The following is a 24,152-nucleotide window of genomic DNA, read 5'->3' on the forward strand; positions in this document are numbered from 1 at the left end:
CATTCAAATATTACATACAAAGGATACCTTTTCTCCATTTGCAATGTTACAGCTAGCTTAACATTCAGTGGAAATGTAAGGAATAAAAGCAAAAAAATATAATTTTCAAATTATTTGTGAAATACAAGATTTTTTTTTTCCTATTTCAGCAAAACACTTGCAAAGAACTAGGTTCTGTGCTCAGTACCCATCTTCCATGAAGACGACTCTCGCATACTCACAGAAGGCACTTGAAATTCCTGGAAGTTGGGATGTCAGGAAGAGGAGGGATCAGCTACCACTTGGATAACAATATGCTCATTTTTAATAAGTGCAATACTAGTATAAATTCAAACAGCCACAAAGCATTAAGATACAAAAACTTAGCTAGACACGCTAACTAAAGGGCTGCAAAGCTGGAGTACAACAAATCCTTCGTGTCACTGTCACCATTACTCATCATCTCCACCACAGAGGAGCAGGAGTGCTTTCCTGTAGTCCCCAGATGTATCTTTCTGTTAATATAACAGACCAGTCACCATGAGTCACAACCACAGAAATGTGAAGAAAAACAGCAGCCAAGGATGACTCCAACAAATTATACATTTGCCCCACCCACAAGAAATCCACTTGGATGACTCTCCACTCAGGAATGACGCAAAGAAATTCTCTCTCATATTAGAGCTGTATTTACACAGACAGACTTTCAGAAACACAAAAAAGCCTCCAAAAGCTTTACTAGAGCTGAGCTACCCACTGCATATTAGGATGCATTTGTCTGCCAGTGAGAAAGTCCAAACAAAGAAGCAGCCCAAAGCAGCCCCAAAAGCAACAGCCTCTAAATGTGCAAAGTGCACCCACCATCACTTAGAAAGGCCCCAGCCCTGTTCCCTCTAATTAACAGGAAGCTCTGCTACTAATTCTGCAGCACAGCTGTATGGGCCTGACTGACAGTGTCAAAAGCAACTCCACCCAGCCTAATTAAGAGAGCACAACGTCAGGAATGACACAGAAAATCGTAAAAAGCAGCATTTAAAAAGAAAACAAAATACCCCCAAAAATGCCTAGGAACAAAAGCATTCTGCCTTCAACTTTGCAGCAGCAGTTGGCTCTGGATTTCTTGCTGGCTCTTTCCCTTCCTGCTCCTTCCCATCCACTCAAAGGAGATTATGATTCAGACTGATTCCACAGTGAAATACTTTCCACTTTGAAATGGTGCAAAAGGTTCCGCACCGCAATCCAAGATTTAAACTCCAACCTCGTGATAATTCAGACTCCTAACCCCAATATTATTCCTCTGGAGCCAGCACCCTCTCTGAAGCACTGAAAATCAGAAGGAACCCAGACAAGAAAAAGAAAATAAAGCAGTAGCTAAAAATGGTGTATGAGTAATTGTAATTTCAGAAAACCACATCTGGTCTCCTAGTGAACGCTGGAAAGAAACCTTTAACGTTTCATAGGAAGTGTCCCCCACTTAAAGGGCGCTATGTGGCACTTCACGAAGCTGCAGACCAACCCCCACTGCTCTCAGAGTGCACTGTGTTGTCCAGCTCTACTCACATCCACCCCCTCCCATAAAAATAACCAGTGGAAATGATGACATCTCAATCACCCCCATTTTCCCTGACAACAGAACAGTCATTTTACCTGAATCATTTGATACAATGATTTTGCAAAATTCTTTCTGAGTTCTTTTCTAATATCCAACAGATCAATTTCACTTCTTGAAACCATGACTCTGATCAGGGTATCATCGTCAGTGCCAGCCCCCTAAAGAGAAAGGTTTAAATAATATTAAAACATGAGTTTGTTCCGGACAGAGGCTGTAGCAAAACAACAAATACAAACAACCAGAGTGCAACACGGAAGCACCAAGTGCAACAAGTGCTGTCTCAAAACACTCCTGCACTACATTTTTACTCCAAACCTAAAAGTATTTGGGACAGTATCACAAGACTTTCACACTGCGATGTGGAGAACAGAGGACTGACCATGCAAGGTGCTCTAATCCCTGGACTTCTATGAAGGGCCATATGGTCAGACCTCTTATTTCACGTTTCATCTCACAGGCTTCAACTGTGAACGCCCATAATAAATTTTAAATAATTCAGTTCCAAGACTACACAGTAGTGTATCTGACCACCACGATCAGAATCGCATGCAAATCACCCTTTCAATGTAGTCGGAGACTGCCAAATTGCAGTCAGTTCTGGAACTGGGTACATAAATCCTAACAATGACAAATACAAAGCACGTAACATCGTACAGCAAGAAACAGGCAGAGCAACTCATTCCACAAATTATCCAGCCGTTTATTATGAAGGCAAACTTCATAAACCTTTTCCAACCACACAAATATTCTCCACTCTTTTATTCATCTTTATTGCTTTAAACATCTTGAATTCCTGTGCTGGCAGGCTGTGCCAGACTAACATCCTGACCCCTCCTGCTCAGACAAGTCAGACTCCACACAAGCTGAAGCAATACAAATTTTCACATGCTGACCTGCTAAGGCACCTCAAGGAAGGACTTGGCAGAGCCCCCGCGATCATCTTCAGCCTAACGTCCAGGGTCACTCAATCCTTCGACTGGGTGTAATATTCTTGGATTACATCTAAAAATGCTCTAAAGCTGCTCAAAAGTTATGCCATGAGTCCGGTGGTTTCCGAGTAGCATTTGACATTAGAATCTGGTAAAAACCAGGCTCTGCCCCATTTAATCATGAAAGCAAACTCGGCGCATTGTAGAACTTTGTCATGCCAAACTGATGAATTGGAAGTACAAACTCTTCTGCCAAAGTAATAAATGGTGATCTTTCTTATCTGAAGTGCTTAATCATTTTTATTTCTAATAAAAAAAATTGGGGATCTCACCAGCAGACATTAATCAGGCCCCTTGTAACAGAAATGTAAAAGATTCTAAAACCTACAGAAAAAGGTTTTCTATTGCATTCTTTAAAAAATAAAAATAATAAATAGATAAATAAAAAAAAGTAATCCTCCTCATACAGCTCTCAGCATACTGGTATAATATTTTGTATTTTCCACCTGAACCCTATTTTACACTGATGTTTGTAAAAGCAGTAAAGCAGCTTTTAAGAATTAAGGTACGATTTCATCTCTTTTCACTAATTCTCACGCTGACGCTTCATCAACACAACCATCTGGTGACAAACATACTTCAGTGCTTTTCAGCAACGGGAAGGGAGGAATTCTTCAGGGAATCTGAGAACAATATTGCCTGAGAACAATAGACTACCTACCTCGGTTTTAATTAGTTTAGCCACTATGAGGTTTTTTTAGAAAAAAAAAAAAAAGTTTTCCCTGCTTATCTCATCCCATCCAAAAGAAGGCAAAGCCAACAGAAACACAGCTGTGTCGCTGATGGGATTCCCCTGCAGAAGCTTTTGTAGCTGTTTAATCCTCTTTCATTTTGCTCTGACGAGTTTCTTTTCCTTCTCAAAATGGGATGGATAGTCATCAAAATGTGTTTCACAGCTAACTACACTCTCCAAAATAAAGATCACTAAATCTGCACAATCTGCAATTTAGGTTTTGGTCATTTTTACTTCCTCAATATATCCACCACGTAAAGACACTGCAGTCTTTATTTAGCTGAAGGTGCCCAGCGGATCTAGCCAGACATTTTCCAGTGTAACAAGACCAAGTCCAAAAACAGCTCATGAGACTGAGGTTTCCTGTAAAAGATTTATGGTCTGACAAACTTACAATGAACTTGAAGTAAAGCTTATGAATCGTTTGTATCCTCTCCCAGATCTGCATTCCCCAAACCTTTTGCAGATGCTTAGTGATACAGTATCCTGTTGGCATTCGCAGTGAAAGAAGAAATGAAGAACAAGTGAAAGGGAGAGGAATTGTAGCCGGGGGAGACGGAAAATGATGTAAGGAAAACACGTACATACCTTCATGGAATAATACAGAGTCTCGGCAAAATAGGCAGGCACGCTTCGGATGCATTTCACTGAAAAAAGGCAAAGGATTAAATTACTGGTTGTTATTTAATACAGGACAATCTTTCACTGTCAAGACAAAGTGTGTGTTACTGGATCATTCTTTCCAGTGTGGACTATTAAGTACACAGCTGCCAGCTAGTCTGTTCCTCTGCTACAACTCTTTGGGTTCTACAAGTTAGAACGCACCATATATTTCTAATAGAAAAGAGACCTTGCTAGTGAAATTCTACTCCCAGTTACAAATCTACTATGACACTGTCCTAAATGAGATACCAGGAATACAAACGAAGGCAGAGTTTTGTCTCACTTTCTGATAGAGGTGCACATGACCAAACAGAATGCAGTTCACCACCACCCCCTGCCCCACTTCCCTCCAACCCCCTTACCTATTAAAGGAAGAATAAAGGCCTATTCTCTAAATACAAAAATAGATCCCAGGTGATCAACTTTAAAAAGGAACCATGTTTTCATGCCACTTCCTATAACAACTGCAATTTAAGGAGGCCTGGGAGTAAACGAAGAAGGCCAGTTCTAGATCTATTAAGACTGAATTACCAACTGCCAAAAGCAGCTTCTCCAAGTCACCAGAGGTTTCACGGTCAATGGTCTCTTCAATTTGAAAGCCAGAAATCGTCATGTATTTGTCAAACACTGCAAAACAGAAGATGTGCTTAGTCACATGTCTAGCCACCATTTCTCCCAGTATCCTCCTCAGTACAGGTTAACGCCATCTTTATCTCATGATCCACAGTTCAAATGCTATCGTCCACTCATTCTTCCCTCTGTCCTATTTTAAATACCTATTTCCTACCAGATTGCTACTACACATCACATTCCTGTACCTGGGGAAGAACAACCCCATGCACCAGTACATGCTGGGGGTCAACCAGCTGGAAAGCAGCTTTGCGGAAAAGGAGCTGGGGGTCCCGGTGGGCACCAGGTTGAACACGAGGCAGCAGCGTGCTCTTTACGGCAAAGGTGGCGAATGGTATCCCGGGCTGCATTAGAAGGAGCATTGCCAGCAGGCTGAGGGAGGTGAATCTTTCCCCGCTACTCAGCGCTGGTGAGGCCACACCTGGAGTGCAGGGTCCAGGTTCTGGGCTCCCCGGTACAAAAGGAATATGGAGCAACTGAAGTGAGTCCGGTGAAGGGCCACTAAGATGATTAAGGGACTGGAGCATCTCTCCTATGAGGAAAGGCTGAGAGAGCTGGCACTGTTCAGCCTGGCGAAGAGAAGGCTCAAGGGGGAATCTCATCAATGTGCACAAATACGTGAAGGGAAGGTGTAAAGACGACGGACCCAGGGTCTTTTCAGTGGTACCCAGTGACAGGACAAGAGGCAATGGGCACAGGAGGTTCTGTCTGAACATCAGGAAATAGTTTTTTTCCTGTGTGGGTGACTCAGTACCGGTACAGGTTGTCCATGGAGGTTGTGGAGTCCTTGGAGATGTGCAAAAGCTGTCTGGACATGGTCCTGGGCAGCCTGCTCTAGGTACCCCTGCTCAAGCAGGCTTGGACAAGATGACCTCCAGAGGTCCCTTCCAACCTCAACTGTTCTGTGAACGCATCCAGTGAAAGGGTGTGGGGAGAAGAGGTAAAGGGAAAGAAGGGAATTTGTAGGAAATGATAAGCATTTTTCCCAGGGTGCAGCTATCATTTAGCCTGAATCTAGGATCTTGTCTACACTGGGCTACTGCATCAAATTAACTTCACACAAACAAACTGGCCTATTGGCAGTCTATTCAAGTCTGTGTTCATGAATAGTAAGACCTGAGTTGTCTATGAAATCTTACATTTCTATCATGCTAAATAAATGTTGGGTGCATCAAAACAAACTTCAGGATTAATTTAATGCAAATACTAGTAAAAAACTAAACAGTAAAATCACAAATCAAATTACCTTTGAAAATCCAAATGAATCCAAAGATTCAAAAAGGAAAACAAAAAGACTGGAGAACCAAAGCAAAACTTACTGGTCATTATTTCCAATGGCCTAAACAGCTTGGTAAAACAGACTTATGAATGGGTAAAGAGCAGGGGAAAAAAAATTATTGTCTCTTTATTAACAGCTAATAAAGTATGAACCTATGAAAGGGTTGATCTTTCCAGGGCTGGATCTCCATCAGATGATGATGACTCATAACAGACTCACAGCATCACTTCCACTGCCACGACCTCTTTCAAAAGGGGGAAAAAAAAAAAAAAAAAAACCCCACCCCACAGCATCCAGAAAGAAACACCCCAGCTGTCTCTCAGCTCTACTGCACCACTCCTTCAAGCAGGAGGCAACCCCTGCTAGGTGGAAACTGAATTACAGGAAACAAATGTATTAAATAGAGGGAAGAGGTGATTAAAGATTTCTGGGCTTGACAAACGAGTATCAGAAACAACTTCTCTACCATTTCTACCATCAGCTGGGTAACACCGAGACTTCAGGCAGAAGTTTTCAAGCATACATGACCCATACCACCTACCCCTCCTTAAATGGGAAACGCTTCGGGTTCCCAAGATGGTGATGAACTTTTCTTCATCTGTTCCCCACTTCAGCTCCCCAGCTCTAAACAAAACCTGTTGTAAATTCAAGAGATCAGAACAGCAGCATTTATTATGTGTCCATGGACCCTTGTTGCAAGACCCTATTTGTCTCACTCTAAGGAGCATTAACTTTACTAACAAGCAATAGCTAGAGGGAAAAATTGAAATGTAATTGCCAAGTACTGAACTGACTTTCGAAAGAAAGAAATGATACATTCTGAAATCCACAGTGAAATCCACAGTGAAATCATTTACATGAGTCATACTGCTTAAGGCCCTAAAATTGACTGTGCGCATAGTCCCTTTCAGAAGCCTGAAGTCTTCCGAAACTGTGATAATACAGGAGACAAACTCCACTCCCAATAGTGCTTTTTCTGCTGGTTTTTTTCTTCCCCTTTTTCAAATCAGACTAGCAGAACTTTATTACATGATGACTCATACCAATAGGAGGACCGTGCTAACTTGGCCCAGGAGGAAGTTTTCCAAAAAGGAGGGGAAGATGGATTTAGAAGCTCTTGGAAACAGGATTTCTGGGCTGCTAAATTCTTAGCCATATGAAACCAGATCAGTAATACATTTTAATTGTTTTAGCACATTCATTGCTCTTCAGGCAAGTCTTTCTTCAATGCAGACAACGACTGGGCCATTAGCAGCATTTAGGAAAGTAAAGCACTTCTAAAAGTTGGAATAAGCAACAAGAGGGGGAAAATGAGAAAGAAAAAAAAAATCCAAAAATGAAATTAGTTCTTTTTCCTGACGCTCAGAAGCTTTTTTCCAAATCGTGTGCTAAACGCCATGGAAGGAGAAAGGTTTGTACATATCGTAGTATATAGTATTTTTTCTCCCACCTCAGTGAGCAGAGGAGAGGCAAACAAGGTTACCACCTACATTCAGACAATCAAATATTTCTAGAAAAATCCCCACAACGAAATCTGCTGCATAACAATGCTGTTGGCCATCTCTCTGTCCATATTGTAAAACCTGAATGGGATGAATTTCTTATTTATGTTTGTCCGACAATCCTATTCAAAACACATTTGTGACTGCTGCATGCTCTTTTTAATATTAAAGGTACAGAGTACAGAAGAGTGTGTGTGTGGGGGAAGCTATTAAGGCATTGAAAGAATGTTTCTGTCAAATAACATATGCTAAGCTCTTCAAATTAATACCAGCACTCTCCATCCAGTAAAAAATGTGAAGTCCCAGCACAGCATTTAGAAACACCAGGAATGCATTTCTTTAGAGATACTAGAAATTGTGAATGGCATTTTTGTAAGCTCAAAGTTTTTACCTGCCTTGCCGCTGTGCAATACCCAAAATGTACGTCAATTGCATAATTTTTTTAAAAAGTGATATTCACAAAATCTCTTCCAAGAAGTTAAACTTTCTCCTTCAGGCATTCTCAGAAAAGTCTTGCAAGTTCCCTGCATATTTATACTATCTTGTAGCATGAATGCCCATTCCCCAACTGCTTTGAATTAATGTTTAGTAATCATAGACTAAAAAAACCTAAAAATCATCACTGAGTAAAAAGGCTGCCCTCTAATGTATCAAATCCTTCCCAGAATATCATATTACCCAAGAGAAACATTGGGAAGCCAAAAAGTGTCTTACATTTGCACAGTCACATACCTCAATTCTGACCATCTGTACCTGGCAATAATAATTAGAAAATTCTCTGAATCTGTTCCAGCTCTGTTCAATGTTGAATGTAAAGATATCAATAAAGAGAAATGTGACAGAACACTCCTCTGTTTGGGTCCCAGCTCAAGCCAAATGTACGTAACAAACCACAGAGACCATTTAGAAAGCCAGGACTTTTTCTGCATTTAGGTATCGTGCCTCCTAAATTTAGATGCTCATTTAAAATCAATTAAAGAGGCCAAAAGGAATCTATCTACCTATCAAGGCCTGTGGTTCATGGGTTTCTTCAATTATGTAAGCCCAGCTAAAGGCAAGACTAACAACATTTCATGGAACAGTCTAATTCGTGATTCAGACATTTGCCTCACTAATTTTCAAGCTCTGGTTTCCACAGGATTAATTTTAATAGCAGGAGAACGATGCTTTCTGAATTTACATAACAAAGGATAGGCTGTGCCAATGAAATACATTTTGCCGGTCTGTCTCTCCATCTTGCCCTGCTATCAGGAGAATGTTTTATTGATCTGGTATTCTGCTTTTCCTCCTTGTCACTTTGAACAATCCATGTGTTTTCTTTCATCTCAACTGACAATTTATGAGAGGAAAACGTCTAGCCCAGAGTTATCTGAAATAACTGAGAGGAAACACGCATTAAATCAGTTCTGTAATCAAATTGCTGAAATATTGACCGTCACTACAACCAACAACAAAGCCAATAGCATCCAGCAAGAGACTGCATCAAGGATACCAATTTACTGCTGGTATTCCTTTTCCTGTCTAGAGCACAGGTTTAGTGATCAGTGACAATGCCATGGACAATACTTGCAAAGGGCAACATGTGAGTCCCTAGAAACTCTTTAGAGGCAATTCTTAGACTGTCATCTGGTTACAGTAAAGCAGAATATTTGGTATATTTTCTCTTTTTAGTATTTCACCTTCTATGGAGACATCCCTCACTGAATAGCATTAACATTTCACTGTGACACGTATATGACTCATGATATGTAAGGATTGAATTCAGAGAGAAGTTCAAGTCAGATATTAAGGAATGAACCGTTAACATCTCTGAGTTTTCCAGCAGTGGGTGTCTCAGCATCACAAAGCCTCAGCAATCATAACTTTCTCTTCCAGTGATCTAATCACTGTTCCATTCAGGCACCTCATTGAGTAATAAGTAAAACAAGACATGCTTTACACTGAAACAAGGAAGTGCCAAAAAACTTGATCCCAATGTTTCAGGTTTTGACACTTCTTTTGTCCAGAATGTATAAAAGCACAGGCAAATGTATTAAGAAGCACACAAAGAGAACCTTAACAATATCTCTCTCACATTTGAATTCCAGCTGTACACTCTCTTTGCAAGAGAGCTTGTACAAATGCCCCCAAAACCAAGTTATTCACCCACCTGAGCATCCTGCTCAACAAGACCCTCATCAATTCTGCCGTCAGGATCTCTATTTGCCTAAAGAGAATTTTTATAAGTTGTTAAACTGAAGAATCAAAAGTTGAATCAAAAAACAACTTATCTGTTATATTGAGCCTGTAAGAGTTACTGCGAGAAGTCAAGCCCTACTGCATCTTCTCAAAAATCACCTTATTTTTCCATTCTGCTTGCATGTGTCTTTGTAAAATAACTGTTCTCTTCTCCTATTGCCTTCAAAACCCCATGCAGCAGGCATTCTGCTATACCCATGAGCACCACAGAAGTTCTTCAATTCAGTGATGTGGAAATGACCCATAACAGAGCTCAGGACTGACCCTGCAAGTCAGGGGAAGCGACTGAGTTTCAGAACCGTTCCTATCACCAGGTCTATCTAGAATCCCAGCTTAGTAAGCAGAAAGTGACGAGTGTACCTCAGACAGGAAAACAGAAGTGAAAAAAAATCACACACAGGCGCGTGCACACAAAGAGATACTGACCTGCAGCAGGACCACCAGAAGTCTCTGAAAATAGCCTGATGTTTCTCCTGTGATCTTATCCTCCAAGTTGGCCTCATACTCTGTAAAAGAACAATACACATTCACCACCTTAGAGACTACCTCATTATTTTGAGGAGAAAGCAAGGAAAAGCAAAAAGTTAGTTTGACTCACAGCTTGTAGAATCATTTATCAGAAACGGCTTTAACAACGAGGACATATTCTGCTTTCACTTATAACCTAACATGGTTGTAAAAGAGGTGAAAAGATAGCATCTCACACCTAGTATCAGGAGCAGATGACTCAAAATATTTTGAAATACAAGGTGACATGCATAGATTCAGCTCTTTAAGGAACTAAAGAGCATACAGATCTGGAGTTATGCTAAAATATGGCAGTCTCACAACCGTACAAATGTGAGCCCAGAAAAGCCTAGTACTAATAAATTTTGCCTCAAACTTTATTAAAACATAAGAATTTCTTGTGTGGCAGAAATCTGCATAGAGGTAAAAGAATTGTCTTAAATTAAACACTGCCTTTAAAAAAAAAAAAAGCAACTCCACAATCACAGTGTAAAAGCACTAATTTAGTTTACAATCCAAACTCTAGTTTCTTTCAAGATGAAGTTTTGCAACACAGCAGAATGAAATCCCACTTATTGGACCCATCCATCACTTCACAGACAGACCTTATTTGAAAGATGAGCTAAAATCATATTAAGAGAACTGAACAGAGACCCTAGAACTTTATTTTATACAGAACTTTACCTTGCAGATAAACCTGTTTAATATTCCGCACTTCTGCAGGTGTCCTGGAGGCAAGAATTTCAGTCAACACTTTCTCATTGGTTCCTGCTCCCTGCAGGGGTGCAAGTATGAATCAGTTGATAGAATAACAAAAGGAAAACAAGAATTCCCTTTGACGATAAAAAGCAGGCATCAGCTTATACACTTGGACCAAATAAAGAAAAATTATTTTCTTTTTTCTGGTATATTGTGGGGGTTTTGGAAAGAACTTCTTCCAGTTCCGGCTTGATTATTTTCAAAACCAACCCAACACTTGATAAAGGCTCACTGCTGCAGGATTCAGATGAGCCCTTCCATGTTCAAGCATACCCAGATACACCTCAGTTCTTCGCTATTACAGTCAACGACATCAAGGTGAGTAAATGCATAGAGTAACAGCTTCCGCCTTAGCTCTGGTTCATGTACTGTCTTTCATCAACTAGTATACAGATAAACACAGAGCCACCCGGCAGTGATCTTTACCCTTCTGTGAGTTGTGCTATGTTAAACCCACCCTCTCTTCCACTGCAAACACACACATTTTACAATGGAACTGCTAACCCAGATAGTTTAAGCTGCTGCACCCTAATTACAGCAGGCGCAACAGGCACTGTTCACTTTTACAGGGATAAAATTTACAAAAGGCAAGCCAGTATCTTGTTTCTCTACTTTGCCTGTAAGAATAAGCCATTGCTCTTCCAAAGGAGTCATTTCACAAAAGCAACACTGAAATACAGTAGTGTGTATTTTTTGCTTCAGCGTGTTCTTTACAACCTTTCCTGCAAGGAAAATCGGAATACTAACTGCATATAAAGATATCCAACTGCATACAAAGGTATCCAAAATACAAATCTGCCAGGTTACATGTAATAACTTTCAAAATGCAGATTGTTTCAAGAACGTGCCTACTCAACAAGTGAGGCAGGCACAGTTATATTAGTTCTAATCTAAGTAGCAGCAGTGAAAATTGATAGAACAATCTTCAGCACAGACTTAATGCTCTTAGCTGTTATCTTGCGCTGAAGCCTCTGCTATCACATCTTCTTTACTGTTGTTACCCACCTTAGCTGAACTGCAGCTAGTATCGACTTCTTTTCCTGTGCAAACACATTCTCTGAAATCCTATAATCTTGTGTCTAATATCATTTTTTGTAAGTGACAAGAACAAAACCACTCTTGCTTCACTATCTCTGTTCTCCCTCCTACACCCATCTGTTCTGTCATTTCCCTGTTAGTCGTTGACTCCTAAGTCAACAAGAGGGGCTTGGGAATACATTTTTTTCCTTTTAGTCAACAACGCCTTTATCAGTTTCTTTGACAGGTGCCATCTCCCCTTCCCCCACTGCATATGAAGACATTACAGAAAATTTCCAGGGTTAAAGTTTCTGTTGTCTGAGATTCTATTTGCTGGGTCATGGGTTCATGAACACTAGCTTGCACAGTTGACTAAAGCCTACATATTAACCAGTTGGTCATCAAGGATCTTGGGAGTTTACGTGCAAGTGTCACCCCCCCAAGCACTGCCTGACACTAGTCAAGTTCAATGTCCTCTACTTCAATCACCAGGTTCTGTAAATGATCCAGGGACATCCACTTCCTGAATTTCCACAGGCTGATGATATCAGACTGTGTGTGATGGGGCAGGGGGAGGTAATAGGACCACATGGAAGAAAACACACTAAAATATCCATACATACAGACTGTAAATTGTTTGTTTACCTGGCCTTCTCAGAAAGGCACTAAATGCATTCAGCTAAGAAAAAAAATATTAGAAAGGTAACACTGACAGGGCTATCAACTCTTCCTTCTGTATTACTGGAGGCAGCTTTTAGAACACATTCAATAATCCAGATAATACCCGCTCATAATTCTGGTGGACACCAGTTTACACAAGTACACTAGCCCATCAATTTTGGAGTTGCACTGTAATCCATTGGGGCAAAACACTCTCTAGCTTAAATAACAGAATCAAGAAGAGACATACAAATAATATCACACTTTAATTAAATGCCTTGAATTAATTTGCAGCCTATGCCTACTAGCTATATGTAGCTATAAAGCCTAGGCTGCTCACAGCAGAAAAATCTCATGTCCACAGGACCTCAGCACTGCACCTTAGCAGCAAAAAGAATTTAATAGTAACATGCACATCTACTCATTGTATTTAAATCAGAAGGAACAAGTCTTTTACTATGTAGATTTTAATCTGCATTTACAGCAACACTGTTCTCTTAAGATTACATGGTTTCTCATGAAAATAATTTCACATAAAACATTATACAGACTAGATTTCTAAACTACCTCTAATGAGTTATTAGGATGAATAAGAAACCAGACAAAACCATGGCATTAGCAATAATAGCAGGTGTTAGCATAACATTCCTAATTAAAAAAAAAAAAAAGGAAAAAGAAAACCCGCTACTTCTATTAGCATTCCCCTTACCAACCAAAAGTTAATTCCTAAAAAACAACAAAAGAGCAACAAACATTTCATATATTAACTCCCTTCCCTCACTCCTCTTACCTTGATGGCATGCTTCAGTGCATGAGCATCAAAAATATATGTTGGTCTCATCAAAGATACCATCAATGTTTCAAATTTGCCGGTAAGTTCCGATTTCAGGTCATCGACAAGATCCTAATGCAGAACAAACAGTGCTGTAATGAACAAGGACTAACCATTTTAAATGGATGCATATGTGTCTGCAAGCTAGAAGACTCTGGAGGCACATCAAAAAGCACAAGGGACAGGGCTCTCTGTTTTAATTGGTACCTGAACTGAAACAAACGTACCCAAATAAGGCAGAAGAAAAGGATACACAGGCATTTAGGAAACCTGAAACATGTCGTGATTTTTTTTTCAATACAGAAATTCTTTAAACCCTAGTTGTTCACTGCACTTGCTATTTGAAACAAAGGTCACCCAGCCAGAATATTAAAGGATCCAACAATGCTGGAAGAAAGAAACAAGCTGTCTTTGCTTTGAACTCACTTATGGCTTTATCTACCAATATACTTGGGCTTGTTTTCTCCTACGGTATTAAGCTGCTTTATTTCTGCCACATTTTCTAGCTCTAGAAAATTCTTTTCCTGCTATCACCTTACATTGCGGACCTTGCATCAAAATATTTGATAACTCCTTCCATACTGAGAATTAGGTTGGTACCAGAAGCATACTAACAGGAAACTATAGGAGCTTTTGCACAAAAACTCATCTAAGACATATTGGACCAAAAATACAGAAAAAGAACGTAACTTCTTTGTGCTAACCTAAAAGGAATACTCTAACCTAGCCAGCAATTAAGGATATGGCAGGATGGAGAAGAGGGGGAGACAGAAGCAAAACTAGATTTTCTTCGAAGGAACCTTTTACAGGGAGCGTGATGAATGTGCCTCACAGTTTTAAGTAATCAACATAGGCCACATTCGGCTCATTTCTAAAGGTATTTTTCTTCTTCTCACCCTGCCAAATAAGGTTTTAAAGGCAGCTGCAATTTCTTGACGCTGAGCATTGTTTCTGCTGGTAAGGATCTTCAGAACAGTTTCTTCATCAGTCCCTGAAGTTAGAAAGAACAAAGAGTTACAAACACACTCTAAAAACCAAACAGCAGCAGCACAAACTCAAAAGGCAATGAAAGATGCTTTGAAAATAACAGTTTACTGAGGAACAGCAGCAGCATTTAAATAACAAATGTCACCATACCCCAAGCTGAGCTGCCAGGTTTGATGTTCTGCTGTTGCAAAAATATGGCTGGAAGACCTACCTGGTGTTTGTTCTTGTGCTCCGTTGCAGACACTGCTCCCAGCACCCCGGGGCACCAGCTATAACATTTAGTCACAGTCTGTATTCTACAGAGGAGCCTTGCCTTTGGGCTCACCAAGGGATTTACTGTAGAATAAACAATCTGCCAACTCCCAGCAAAACTCAGTCCAGAGTACACAAGTGCGGAGCTGTTATCCATTTATATACAATAGTTTGCAAGGTAGCCCTCACAGCACAGCATCTCACTAGCCCTACTGCATTTGTCAATAGGCTGAGGTCTATCACATTTCCCTTCTTCCCTTCCACCTGCTTCTCCCGCAGGAGGCTTCAAAGAAAGTAGCAAATTAGGATTTGTTCTCACAGGGAAGTTTTGGGGCAGAAAGCTACAGTGTGAGTTTACAGACCACTTGTTAGTCTACACTCATGCTGTGTGCTTGTATTCTTTGTTCACAGCAACTGTGATGTGCTTACACAGTTCCAGACAGAGGGGGCTGTCGCACATTTTCCAAGCACAGAGCTTCTACTATACCGTCCTAACTCTCCACAGTTGTAGCCTGTAAATCCACAGTCTAGCTTACTGTGCAGTAAAACTCTGTGTGCAGAGACGCCTGTGGAGTATCAGTTTTCAACGGGGAGTGTGCAAACAACCTTTTTTCCCCCTTATGTTAACCTAAAAATAAACATCCTTGAGAGCAGCACAGTCAAAACTAGGAGACGCCCAGACTCCTGCAGTCCTCAGGTTGGTATTCCATGGCATGTAGACGCACGCCCTACCCTCATCTGCTACTATTAAAAAATGAGTTCAGAAAGGATGTTTTCAAAAGAGTGAGAGCCCTTTCCTTTTCATGAAATTAATTATTCTTACCCATTCCCTTCATGGCCTTACGAAGAGCTTCTGCATCAGCTCTGGCATCAAAAGGAGAGAAGGCTGTCACGGTGCCTCTCGTGTACTAGAGGGGAAAAAAAAGCGGGGGGAAGGGAAAAATCCATGAAATAGACAGAAGTTTCAGTTGTCCATACATGAGCCCAGACTAAATTTGAATCCACAATCCAAAAGATGATAGCATTTTTCTTGCAATTGTCTGATTAAGTAGCAGTCTGTGGGTATTTAAACACAGCTCTCACGTGAAAGGTTTTACTACGGTTTTGCTCAGCTGTACACCAGCTAAGTTCAGATATATTTACATAATGATCGTTTGCAGGATTGGTATTTACAACACTGGAGCCTGAATGCAGGAAAGTGACTAAGAAATTATCATTTGTTAATTTGGGAAATTAATTCCACAAATCACGTATGCTAGAAAAGCTGCACAAAGATCCAGACACGTTCGGAAATAAGAACTTCCTCTCCTCAAGGAAAACTTACTGGAGCTCTCAACCAGTATCACACCCATTTTTTCCACCACGTTGCAAGTGAGACCTACTGAACTCTGCAACAGCTTTCAATTTTTCATCATGTTTCTTTTGGCATATGCAACTTTTTACTCAAATGATTCAGCTGCATTTCTCATAGTAGTTTACAGCTAAAAAGAAACCACAGTTCAAACATAAGGATAAAAGATCAGCCTGTCCAAACACAAAAATAATTCCACTAGGTTTCCATGGAACATAGCTCTTCAGGGACTTTCTCTTTGGGTCAAATACAAAAGGGTAGTCATCGCCCTTACAGAAAAGTCTTGCCTTTATTTAAGTTCAGGTTCTTGCCTTTATGACTGTTCAAGAACCTGTATGTGTATAGCACAGTAGTTAATTTATAAACTACAGAAGTTGAGCAATGGCCAAAAGGGGAAACAGCTGGGTTTTGGGAAGAGAGAGGTTTTTCTAACAGCTGAAGAAGGGAAATTTCTTGTAAGCATCACTGCACAAAAATAGTAATCAGTACAGGCAGGGCATTTTTCCACTCTCAAGGAAGAGCACGAAGGGAAGTGCCAAGACACCTACTGAGACTGGCACCTGATTATTTCACAGGCAGCACAGCCATCCGGCCTCCGCGATACAGCCTTTCCCTCAAGTTAGCAATTTCAGCCACACAGGGCTTTGGCTTCAAGTCAATGTGCTCATCCAAGACAGGTCAGCCAGAAGAGCACAGAGAGAAAAGAGCTGGAGAGCACTAACCAGAAGCACCGCTGCCTCCCAGGCCCCGGTGTGCTATTGCCCTCAGAGACTCCCTACCCCTCCCACGGCAGAAGCAGTAACGAGTCCGGTTTACCTCCGCCGTATTTCAGCGAGTCACAACACAAAGTATCATGGTGTTTAGCAGCAACAACAAACTTCTTTCTGGTAGATGCTTTCCAATATCCAGCATACTTCAGAGGCACGACAATTCCCCTGAAGCATTCCACTGTTCCCATGACAAGCAAGTTTTTAGGCAGTACTTCACATTTTGGCACAGCAATATGTACTTACTGTCATTTTTCTAGCGAATTCCAAAGGCTATCATGAAAACATCTCAAGGATTTGGGACTCAATTTTATAAATCAAATTTAATTTGGTAAAACAGATAAAGACTTGAAAAGCCTCTGTTTTCGTCCTCCTCCCTTACTACCACGCCAGCCAGCGTGGGGCTATTTAAAATTGTATTTCCTGCTGTTTTTTTTCCTATCATCTTAACATAACTATTATTATAGAACTACTACAATTCTCCTGTTGACCCTTGGTCATGTCCAAACGTCTCAGAGGAAACAGTTACAGATCTTTAAATTGAAGTTGTCCTTTGCTTATCTTGTTATAAGCAAGTGGAATTCCCCTTCACAATTCCTGAGACTTGTGACAATGGCCCAACATTCCTCAGTGGCTGTTTTAGACAACATACATGTGAACGCTAAATGCTAGATTAAATCTATCTCTGCACCATCATTCTCATTTTTGTGAACTAAGAAGAATCCTTCCATAACTCTCTTTTCCAAAGCACAGTGTGAAAAGCCTCAACATACACTAAGTTTGGTGAACAGTTCCTAAAATTCTTCTGGTGCAGCTGTAGTCTGAAAGAGTTTTCTTGATGTCTGGGCACTATTTGCATTCCAGGCATTCCCTTCTGAGGCACAGCGTTTACTGGATTTTGGCTACCTACCTGCCACAATCACCCTTGATCAGTGCTTGAGCTGCACCTAGCTTGCAAACCAGAAATATTGCTGCAGATCTGCCATCCAGCGTAATAAAAATCCACGTCACCTGGGTACCACGAAGACGGCAGCTATAATGGCAGCATCTCCAGCTACATCTGCTGCCCTTGAGCCTATATGCTGGTGCAAATAGAGCATAAGCACAGCAGGGGCTGTTAGTATAAGACAAGCTTGGATACAGCTTTGCAGGCCCAAGCCCAACCTACAGTCTAACTGCCTTCAGAAGCCACATGTGGGCAGATGTGACACTGACAACAGTTGGCCCATCACTGGGAAAGTGTGGAGCCATCCCTAACTTTCACATCAGAAACCTACTCACCTAGCTTTTTACAGCACTGCGGTATGGCCCAGCAATCAGGGCATGGCAGGAAATAGTAAGGCACACCATGTTTAACAACCACAAAGCCAGCTACAACACCCCACTGCCCAGAAGCACCCTTATTAGTTATTCCAGTCCCCATTTCTCATTTGCAAATTCAATTGACAACGGCAGAAAGCTCTGCAATGGTAACAAACAGTCCACGGAGGGAAGAGCCGTCTCCTCCTTCCCAAACATGGCACCTTTTGGCCAAAGAAAGAGAGGGCAAGCACCTATTCTAAACCACCATCACTGCCTGAACCACTGAAGTCAACTTTCAGTCACGGAGAATCTGAAATAGGAGCTATGAACCAGACATTTCTAACAAAATAATAGATCCATACAAAAGAGTTTCTGACAGAAGCCAGACACTCATTTACAATGTCAGCTACAACTCAGCTACAGTTTCACCATTAAGTGAAACAAAGTGGTTCTTGAGGATGGATCACAGCATCACAACTTCTACGCCACCCTGAACTAATATGAAAAATGGTGAACTGAAAGACAACTATTTAACATTTATTTACAAGCTTCATAACTTTTTACACAGGTAAATAAATTATCTTATTTTTAGTATCTCCCAAGAATGTTCCTTGTCATTTATCCAAACAGATACACAATAACACTACAGCCTCATAGATTGTTTTTATTTTGGTTAGTAAGTTTCCCACCCAGGAGGACCCAAAGCACATCAATGGAAATGGGAACACAAATAGCCTTTGATATAAATCCTTTTGTAATCAGGAGTGATGCCTTACTAAATAGCAACACCCTACACTGAGCAGTAAAATATTAAGAGAATCACAACACACAAGACCTCAACAGAAAGAATATCACAAGATTGTAACACCCAAAACCTACCCACATTTTCTTTCTATATTCCCCAATACACTGACTGTTGTTTAGCAATCATGTGTAGTGCAAGCACAATTTGTGATTAAACACTAGAAATAAACAGCAGCTTCCATTTTCTCCAGACACCTACCAATAAGACCAACGAAGGTCCTAGATACACAAAATTAGCACGAAGAGGAAAGGCAGAAAAAAAAAGGGGGGGTGGGGGGGGAGACTTCAAAGCAAGAGCCGATCTTGCTTTAGAATTTATGCCCCTCTAAATGAGGAAATTCAAGTTCTGTTATTTTTGCTTATTCTGCTCTAAGCAAAAGTTTGCAGAAGGAGAAGATACAGTCTCATCAGGCGAGATGTTTCTAATCGGCACTTCAGAGCTACGTTAACTTCTCCCAAGGGACAACTTCACCTTCACAATTTGACGTCATGTGGCCACATATCCTGGCAACAGCATTATCTGTTAAGATCAACAACAGCCACTTAATGAGGTTCCTTTTAATTTTTCCCACCAAGCACACAAAAAATTCCCACCCACAAGATCCCTTGTTTAGCCACTGTTACATACAAAGCACTGGTTATCAGCAAACAAAAGACCATACTTGAACTGATTCAGACTTCTTCCAGCTAGCCCTGCTCTGTACCCACTCACAGCAAGTTCTTACCAGTCAGGTTTCCCATAGATGAAAAGCCACCCCCTTCGTGCTCTGCAGCAACAAAAGTAGGGTCTCATCAATTTGCCCAGTGTCTAGTGCAGAAAAGGTGGTGTGCGACTTTTTTAAAGCGGCCATCTGTTTACAAGATGGGACGGGAAAACCGTAGAGTGGTAAGGATGGAAATGGAGAATGTTTTCCAGCACACAGGACGACAAACAGAGAAGGGATGGTATTTTCAGAAGACAGAAGAGAGCCCAGAAGGTCACGTGCCTGAATAAATGAAAGACTGCCTTAAGATTTCTTACACGAGAATAGACATCTTGCAGATAAAGCACAACACAGTGTTCACTGGTAAATCGAAAGCCTTTGCATCCATTGGAAACCACACAAAGCACAATTTGAACTAGGATCTCTAAAACTAAACATCATGTAAGAAATATATCATTTTCATGACATCCTTACCAAAATTTCAAGGTCAGTAGGATGCAAATTACATTGCGAGTGGGTAAATATAGGCGCACAGCTGATGCAAACGCACAGCTACAAAGATGCCTCTACGAAACACCTGTCTAAGTGTAGTAATGCTTCAGATTGTCCACTTAAATGGAAGGAGTAAGCTCTGGTCAGCAGACTATAATCACATCTGCCCCACTAAATTTAAACTCCTGACAAAAACCAGAATTACACAACATCTGTGTTGAACTCTGAGTCAGTACACCATGGAGATACCAAAGATAGGGAGGAGAGAAAGGAAAAAAAAAAAAAAAAAAAAGATAAAGAGAGGGGGTGGGAGAGAGGGAGAAGAGCAAGCAACAGCAACGTAGGAACCAATGCAGGGACTTTTGCAAAAACACTCAAAGAACCTGTCCTCACAAGTAACCTCAACAAAGGCAAAGAGCTGCTTAGGACCGAGTTCTGAAAAAGCATTTGTACTTTAGAATGTGAGACATAATCCTCTGAAGCACTACTGGAGTGGGTGATACTATTCCTGTGCTCCAAGTTACACATGCACATTGGCAGAACAGGAACTCCACAAATAGCGCACAGCAGCCACACCTTCACCAGCAGCAAGCTTTCCTGGGTGTTTTCAAATGGATGCACAAAATACTCCCAACTTCACATTCAGGGAAAAATTTGGGAGTCGAACAAAACACACCAGTCCACAGCATGCAAATAGAAAATATTCTTTTTGCTTTCTTTCCAGATTTCTGAATTAACAAACACAGGGTAGCATTTGCAAGGCAGCTTGTTCATCGAGCAGGAAGAGCTTGTACCATGCGCATCTGTGCATTAACAAAGACCGCTACACGTACAGATGTGTGAAGAAAGGCAGCTTGTTAGGACAGCAGCGTTCCTCCGAAGAAAGCAGATAAACACAGGGATGGGGAGACCAGTTTGCACAGGACATTATGGCATGCTGTAGTTTTCCCACAAAATGAATGAACCTTTTTGTCCTGGACATGGAACACACAAAATCCCTTGGGTCTTTGGGGGGTAAAAAAAAAATCTTCCCATAACTGAGCAAGAACAAATACTTCAGTGACCAAGACTCCAAAGATAACTTACCTTCCTCAAAGGTTTCATTCTTCAGTGATGTATCTCGACTAAATTGGACATCAGTACGCTGTACTGTGCAGCCTTTTGAACTCTGAACCTTTAGTTGTAGATATAAATAACTACTGCCAGTCGACACTGGACATTTCATGATTATGGGGCATTTTCATTTCTTACCATTACTTTGTGGCACGACAAAATTTAGAACAGACACCTGCCATGAGGAGCAGAGCTCACTCTTCAACTTTTTTTTTTTTTTATTGTTACAAAATGAATTACAGGCTATAAATCTTAAACACTCCCAGTCTTTCATGGCTGCATAATCACACAGGCAAAGAATCCTACTGAAATGGAAAGCAGCCCTCTAAACGTGGAAATTGGAGGACAAGGCCCACCTACTACAAGAGCTCATCGTTCCAGTGACTTCAACCTACCACCATCCACCACAGCTGGTGACCCAGCCCAAGTGTTACCTCAGGCAGCAGAAAATTCTACTATGTGAAGACAAGAGTAACCTGTTTGCACTAGCGAAGAATGAAACAGTCCTTTTAGAAAGATCAAGAATTAAAGTTTGTGTCTCTGTGGAATAGACAAGAGAATTGCAAATTTCCATGCTTTTACTAAAAAGTTAGCCTCAAGCCTATAAGTAATGCTACATGTGCCACAGTAAAAGGCTGTCCAAGTAGATCTGTCTGCTCAGATGCCCTGCACTGGCATAGGTAGGGATCTCTGTTTTCTTAAGATGCAGCCTACAAATGAGGCTTGATATTTAAAGAAAGAAAAATCTCCTCTTTGTCCCTCAGAAAACCCCCCAAAACTTTAAGGATTTAGTTGAATACTTTTTTTTTTTTTTTTTTAAGTGAAGTACCCTTTCTTTCTTTTAAAACTAAATCCAGACAGAATGAGTAAATATTCACAGGCGTGTTAAAACACCACTAAACTTTCCACTCATTAAATTAAAATAACAAAACTATTACATTACTGTGCAATCACCCCGACCTTTGTGAAGGCACTCATAAAACTTGATGGCTTTCACGTCCTAGAGCAGTACAAAGCCCATAAATATGCCATTAAATTCTTATTTCACTTCCCAGAGCGTATGCATTTGATGCAACTATAGGAACAAACCCTGGAATCCGCCCCATTTTGCAAACTTTCCTCCCGGCTCAACTGTAACAGCGGCGACACAGAGGTTGCAAAGGAAATAAAATACCAGCCGAGTTATTGTGTGATAGCCGCAAGGCTTGCAGAAAAATTAAGTTATACGGGGGAAAGCTGGGGATGGGGGTACCGAGTCAGAGCCTCCACAGGGCACAGCCACGGCGGTTTTGTTTTGGTTTTTTTTTTCTCGTTCCTCTAGTGAAAGGAGCCTCCACCCAGGCACAATATAAACACACGGTACCGAAAACTTGGCCAAATTAGTGGAAACTGGCGGAAAAAAATAGAAAAAAGTTGTGCCTGACGTGCGCCTCACATGACCAGCTGCTCTCCCCGTCCCCCTCCCCTCCGCGTCTCCCCATCCGCTTGGGGATGGGCTGGTTTCAGGGAGACCGAAAAGAAACCGGTGAGGAGTAAAAGTAAGGAGGGAGATAAGACCAGCATGTCCCGGGGCCGGCCGCGGCCGGGCGGGGGCGAGCCCGCCGAGGGGCCGCTAGCCCGCCGAGGGGCCGCTAGCCCGCCGAGGGGCCGCTAGCCCGCCGAGGGGCCGCTAGCCCGCCTCACCTTCGCCATCTCTGGGATCCGCCGGGCCGGGGCCGAGTGCCAGTCTGCAAAGAGAGATGCGACAGTGAGCGCCCGCCCGCCCGGTCCGGTCCAGCCCGACCCGGCCCGGCCCGGCTCGGCCCGGCCCGGCCCAGCCCGGCCCGCCACCCTCGCCTCGCCTCCCGGGGCCCCTCGCCGCGGGGCAGCGCCCTCACCGCAGGCCGATCCGCCGCCGCCCAGAGCTACCGGGAGCACTGAGTCAGGCGGGAGGGAGGGCGGGAGGGAGGGGGCCCCGCCGCTGCTTGCCTCACCCGGGGGCCGGGCCAGGCCCCACCCCGGGCGGGCGGGAGCCGCGCTGCCTGCCCCGGGCCGCCCCGAGGGCCGGGCCGCCCCGCAAGGCCCCGGGGGCATCGAGGCGCGCTCGGCCCCGCCGGCCTTCGCGGCCCAGCTGGGGAAGGCCGTGCCCGGGAAGGCCGGGCCCGGGCCCGGCGCTTCCCCGCTGGCTGCTTTACCCCTCCGGCTAAAGGCGGCTCGCTGGGAAGGAGCCAAGAGAAAGCCTTCCCCCCCCCGCCGCCTCGCTTCCCTGGGGCTCGTCCCCTTCAGGTGGAGCTTTCTCCTCCATCTCTGCTACCCCATGGAAGGGTAAAGTTAGCGCTTTGCGTCTTAGTAATAATAACCCTTTTAAAAGCAAAAATACATTTGCAGATAGATAGCCTCCAACGGGTCCCCTCCTGATGAAATCTGTATAAAAATCAGCTCCCATGAAGCTGAAGATCACATCCCGTCACTAAAGGCCAAGTCTATACCGAATTTTTGAAGCAGGCACTCCATTACCTGACCTAGGTTTGCTCTTAAGTAAGCGAGGTTACTTAGAATCTGAAGAGGATCGCATCCCTTCACTAAAGGCCCAGGCTGTACTGAATTTTTGAAGCAGGCACTCGGGAGCAAACCTAGGTCAGCCAATAAAGTAAGCTAGGTTAGCAAAGTAAGCACAGTGCTGGAACAGAACGTAAGGGCTGTAGTTGACACTATCAGTACGGTAAGAAATTTTGGATGATGACACTCTCCTCAACATCTTACAGCGGGGGACCATTCACTGACCCAGGTACGGAGAAGATATATCCAGTTCAGGAGAGCAATGAGGATGCAGTCTGCACAGCTATTCAACGAGCTTTTTCAGCTAAAGCTGAAGGCTTGCTCCCTCACCCATACAAATGCAATCCAGCTGCGTGTCAGATGAAAGAGGGGAAAGAGACTGCAACACAAATGGAATTTAGCGTCTTTGCCAAAATAAGACAGGAACACAATCTCGCTACAT

At 42.3% G+C, this 24,152-nt stretch overlaps 1 protein-coding gene across 2 annotated transcripts; it reads right to left on the bottom strand.

Moving 5' to 3' along the window:
• Positions 1-22,899, bottom strand: ANXA5 (annexin A5). 2 transcript variants are annotated; one of them, XM_075709326.1, is made up of 12 exons: positions 22,856-22,899; positions 15,463-15,547; positions 14,297-14,391; positions 13,359-13,472; positions 10,817-10,907; positions 10,052-10,131; positions 9,537-9,593; positions 6,427-6,520; positions 4,508-4,603; positions 3,902-3,960; positions 1,627-1,749; positions 1-494 (listed from the first exon to the last, which is right to left on the bottom strand). In XM_075709326.1, the coding sequence occupies exons 1-12, from the start codon at positions 22,862-22,864 to the stop codon at positions 432-434; spliced, it is 966 nt and encodes a 321-aa protein (XP_075565441.1). In that variant the 5' UTR covers positions 22,865-22,899; the 3' UTR covers positions 1-431. The 2 variants fall into 2 exon arrangements, with proteins under 2 accessions (XP_075565441.1, XP_009482790.1); XM_009484515.2 differs by lacking the exon at positions 22,856-22,899 and adding an exon at positions 20,513-20,529 and having other exon boundaries at positions 15,463-15,539.
• Between the last annotated feature and the right edge of the window lie 1,253 nt (positions 22,900-24,152).

The sequence above is a fragment of the Pelecanus crispus genome, chromosome 4, assembly GCF_030463565.1.
Source record: "Pelecanus crispus isolate bPelCri1 chromosome 4, bPelCri1.pri, whole genome shotgun sequence".
In the NCBI taxonomy this organism is placed as follows: Eukaryota; Metazoa; Chordata; class Aves; order Pelecaniformes; family Pelecanidae; genus Pelecanus; species Pelecanus crispus.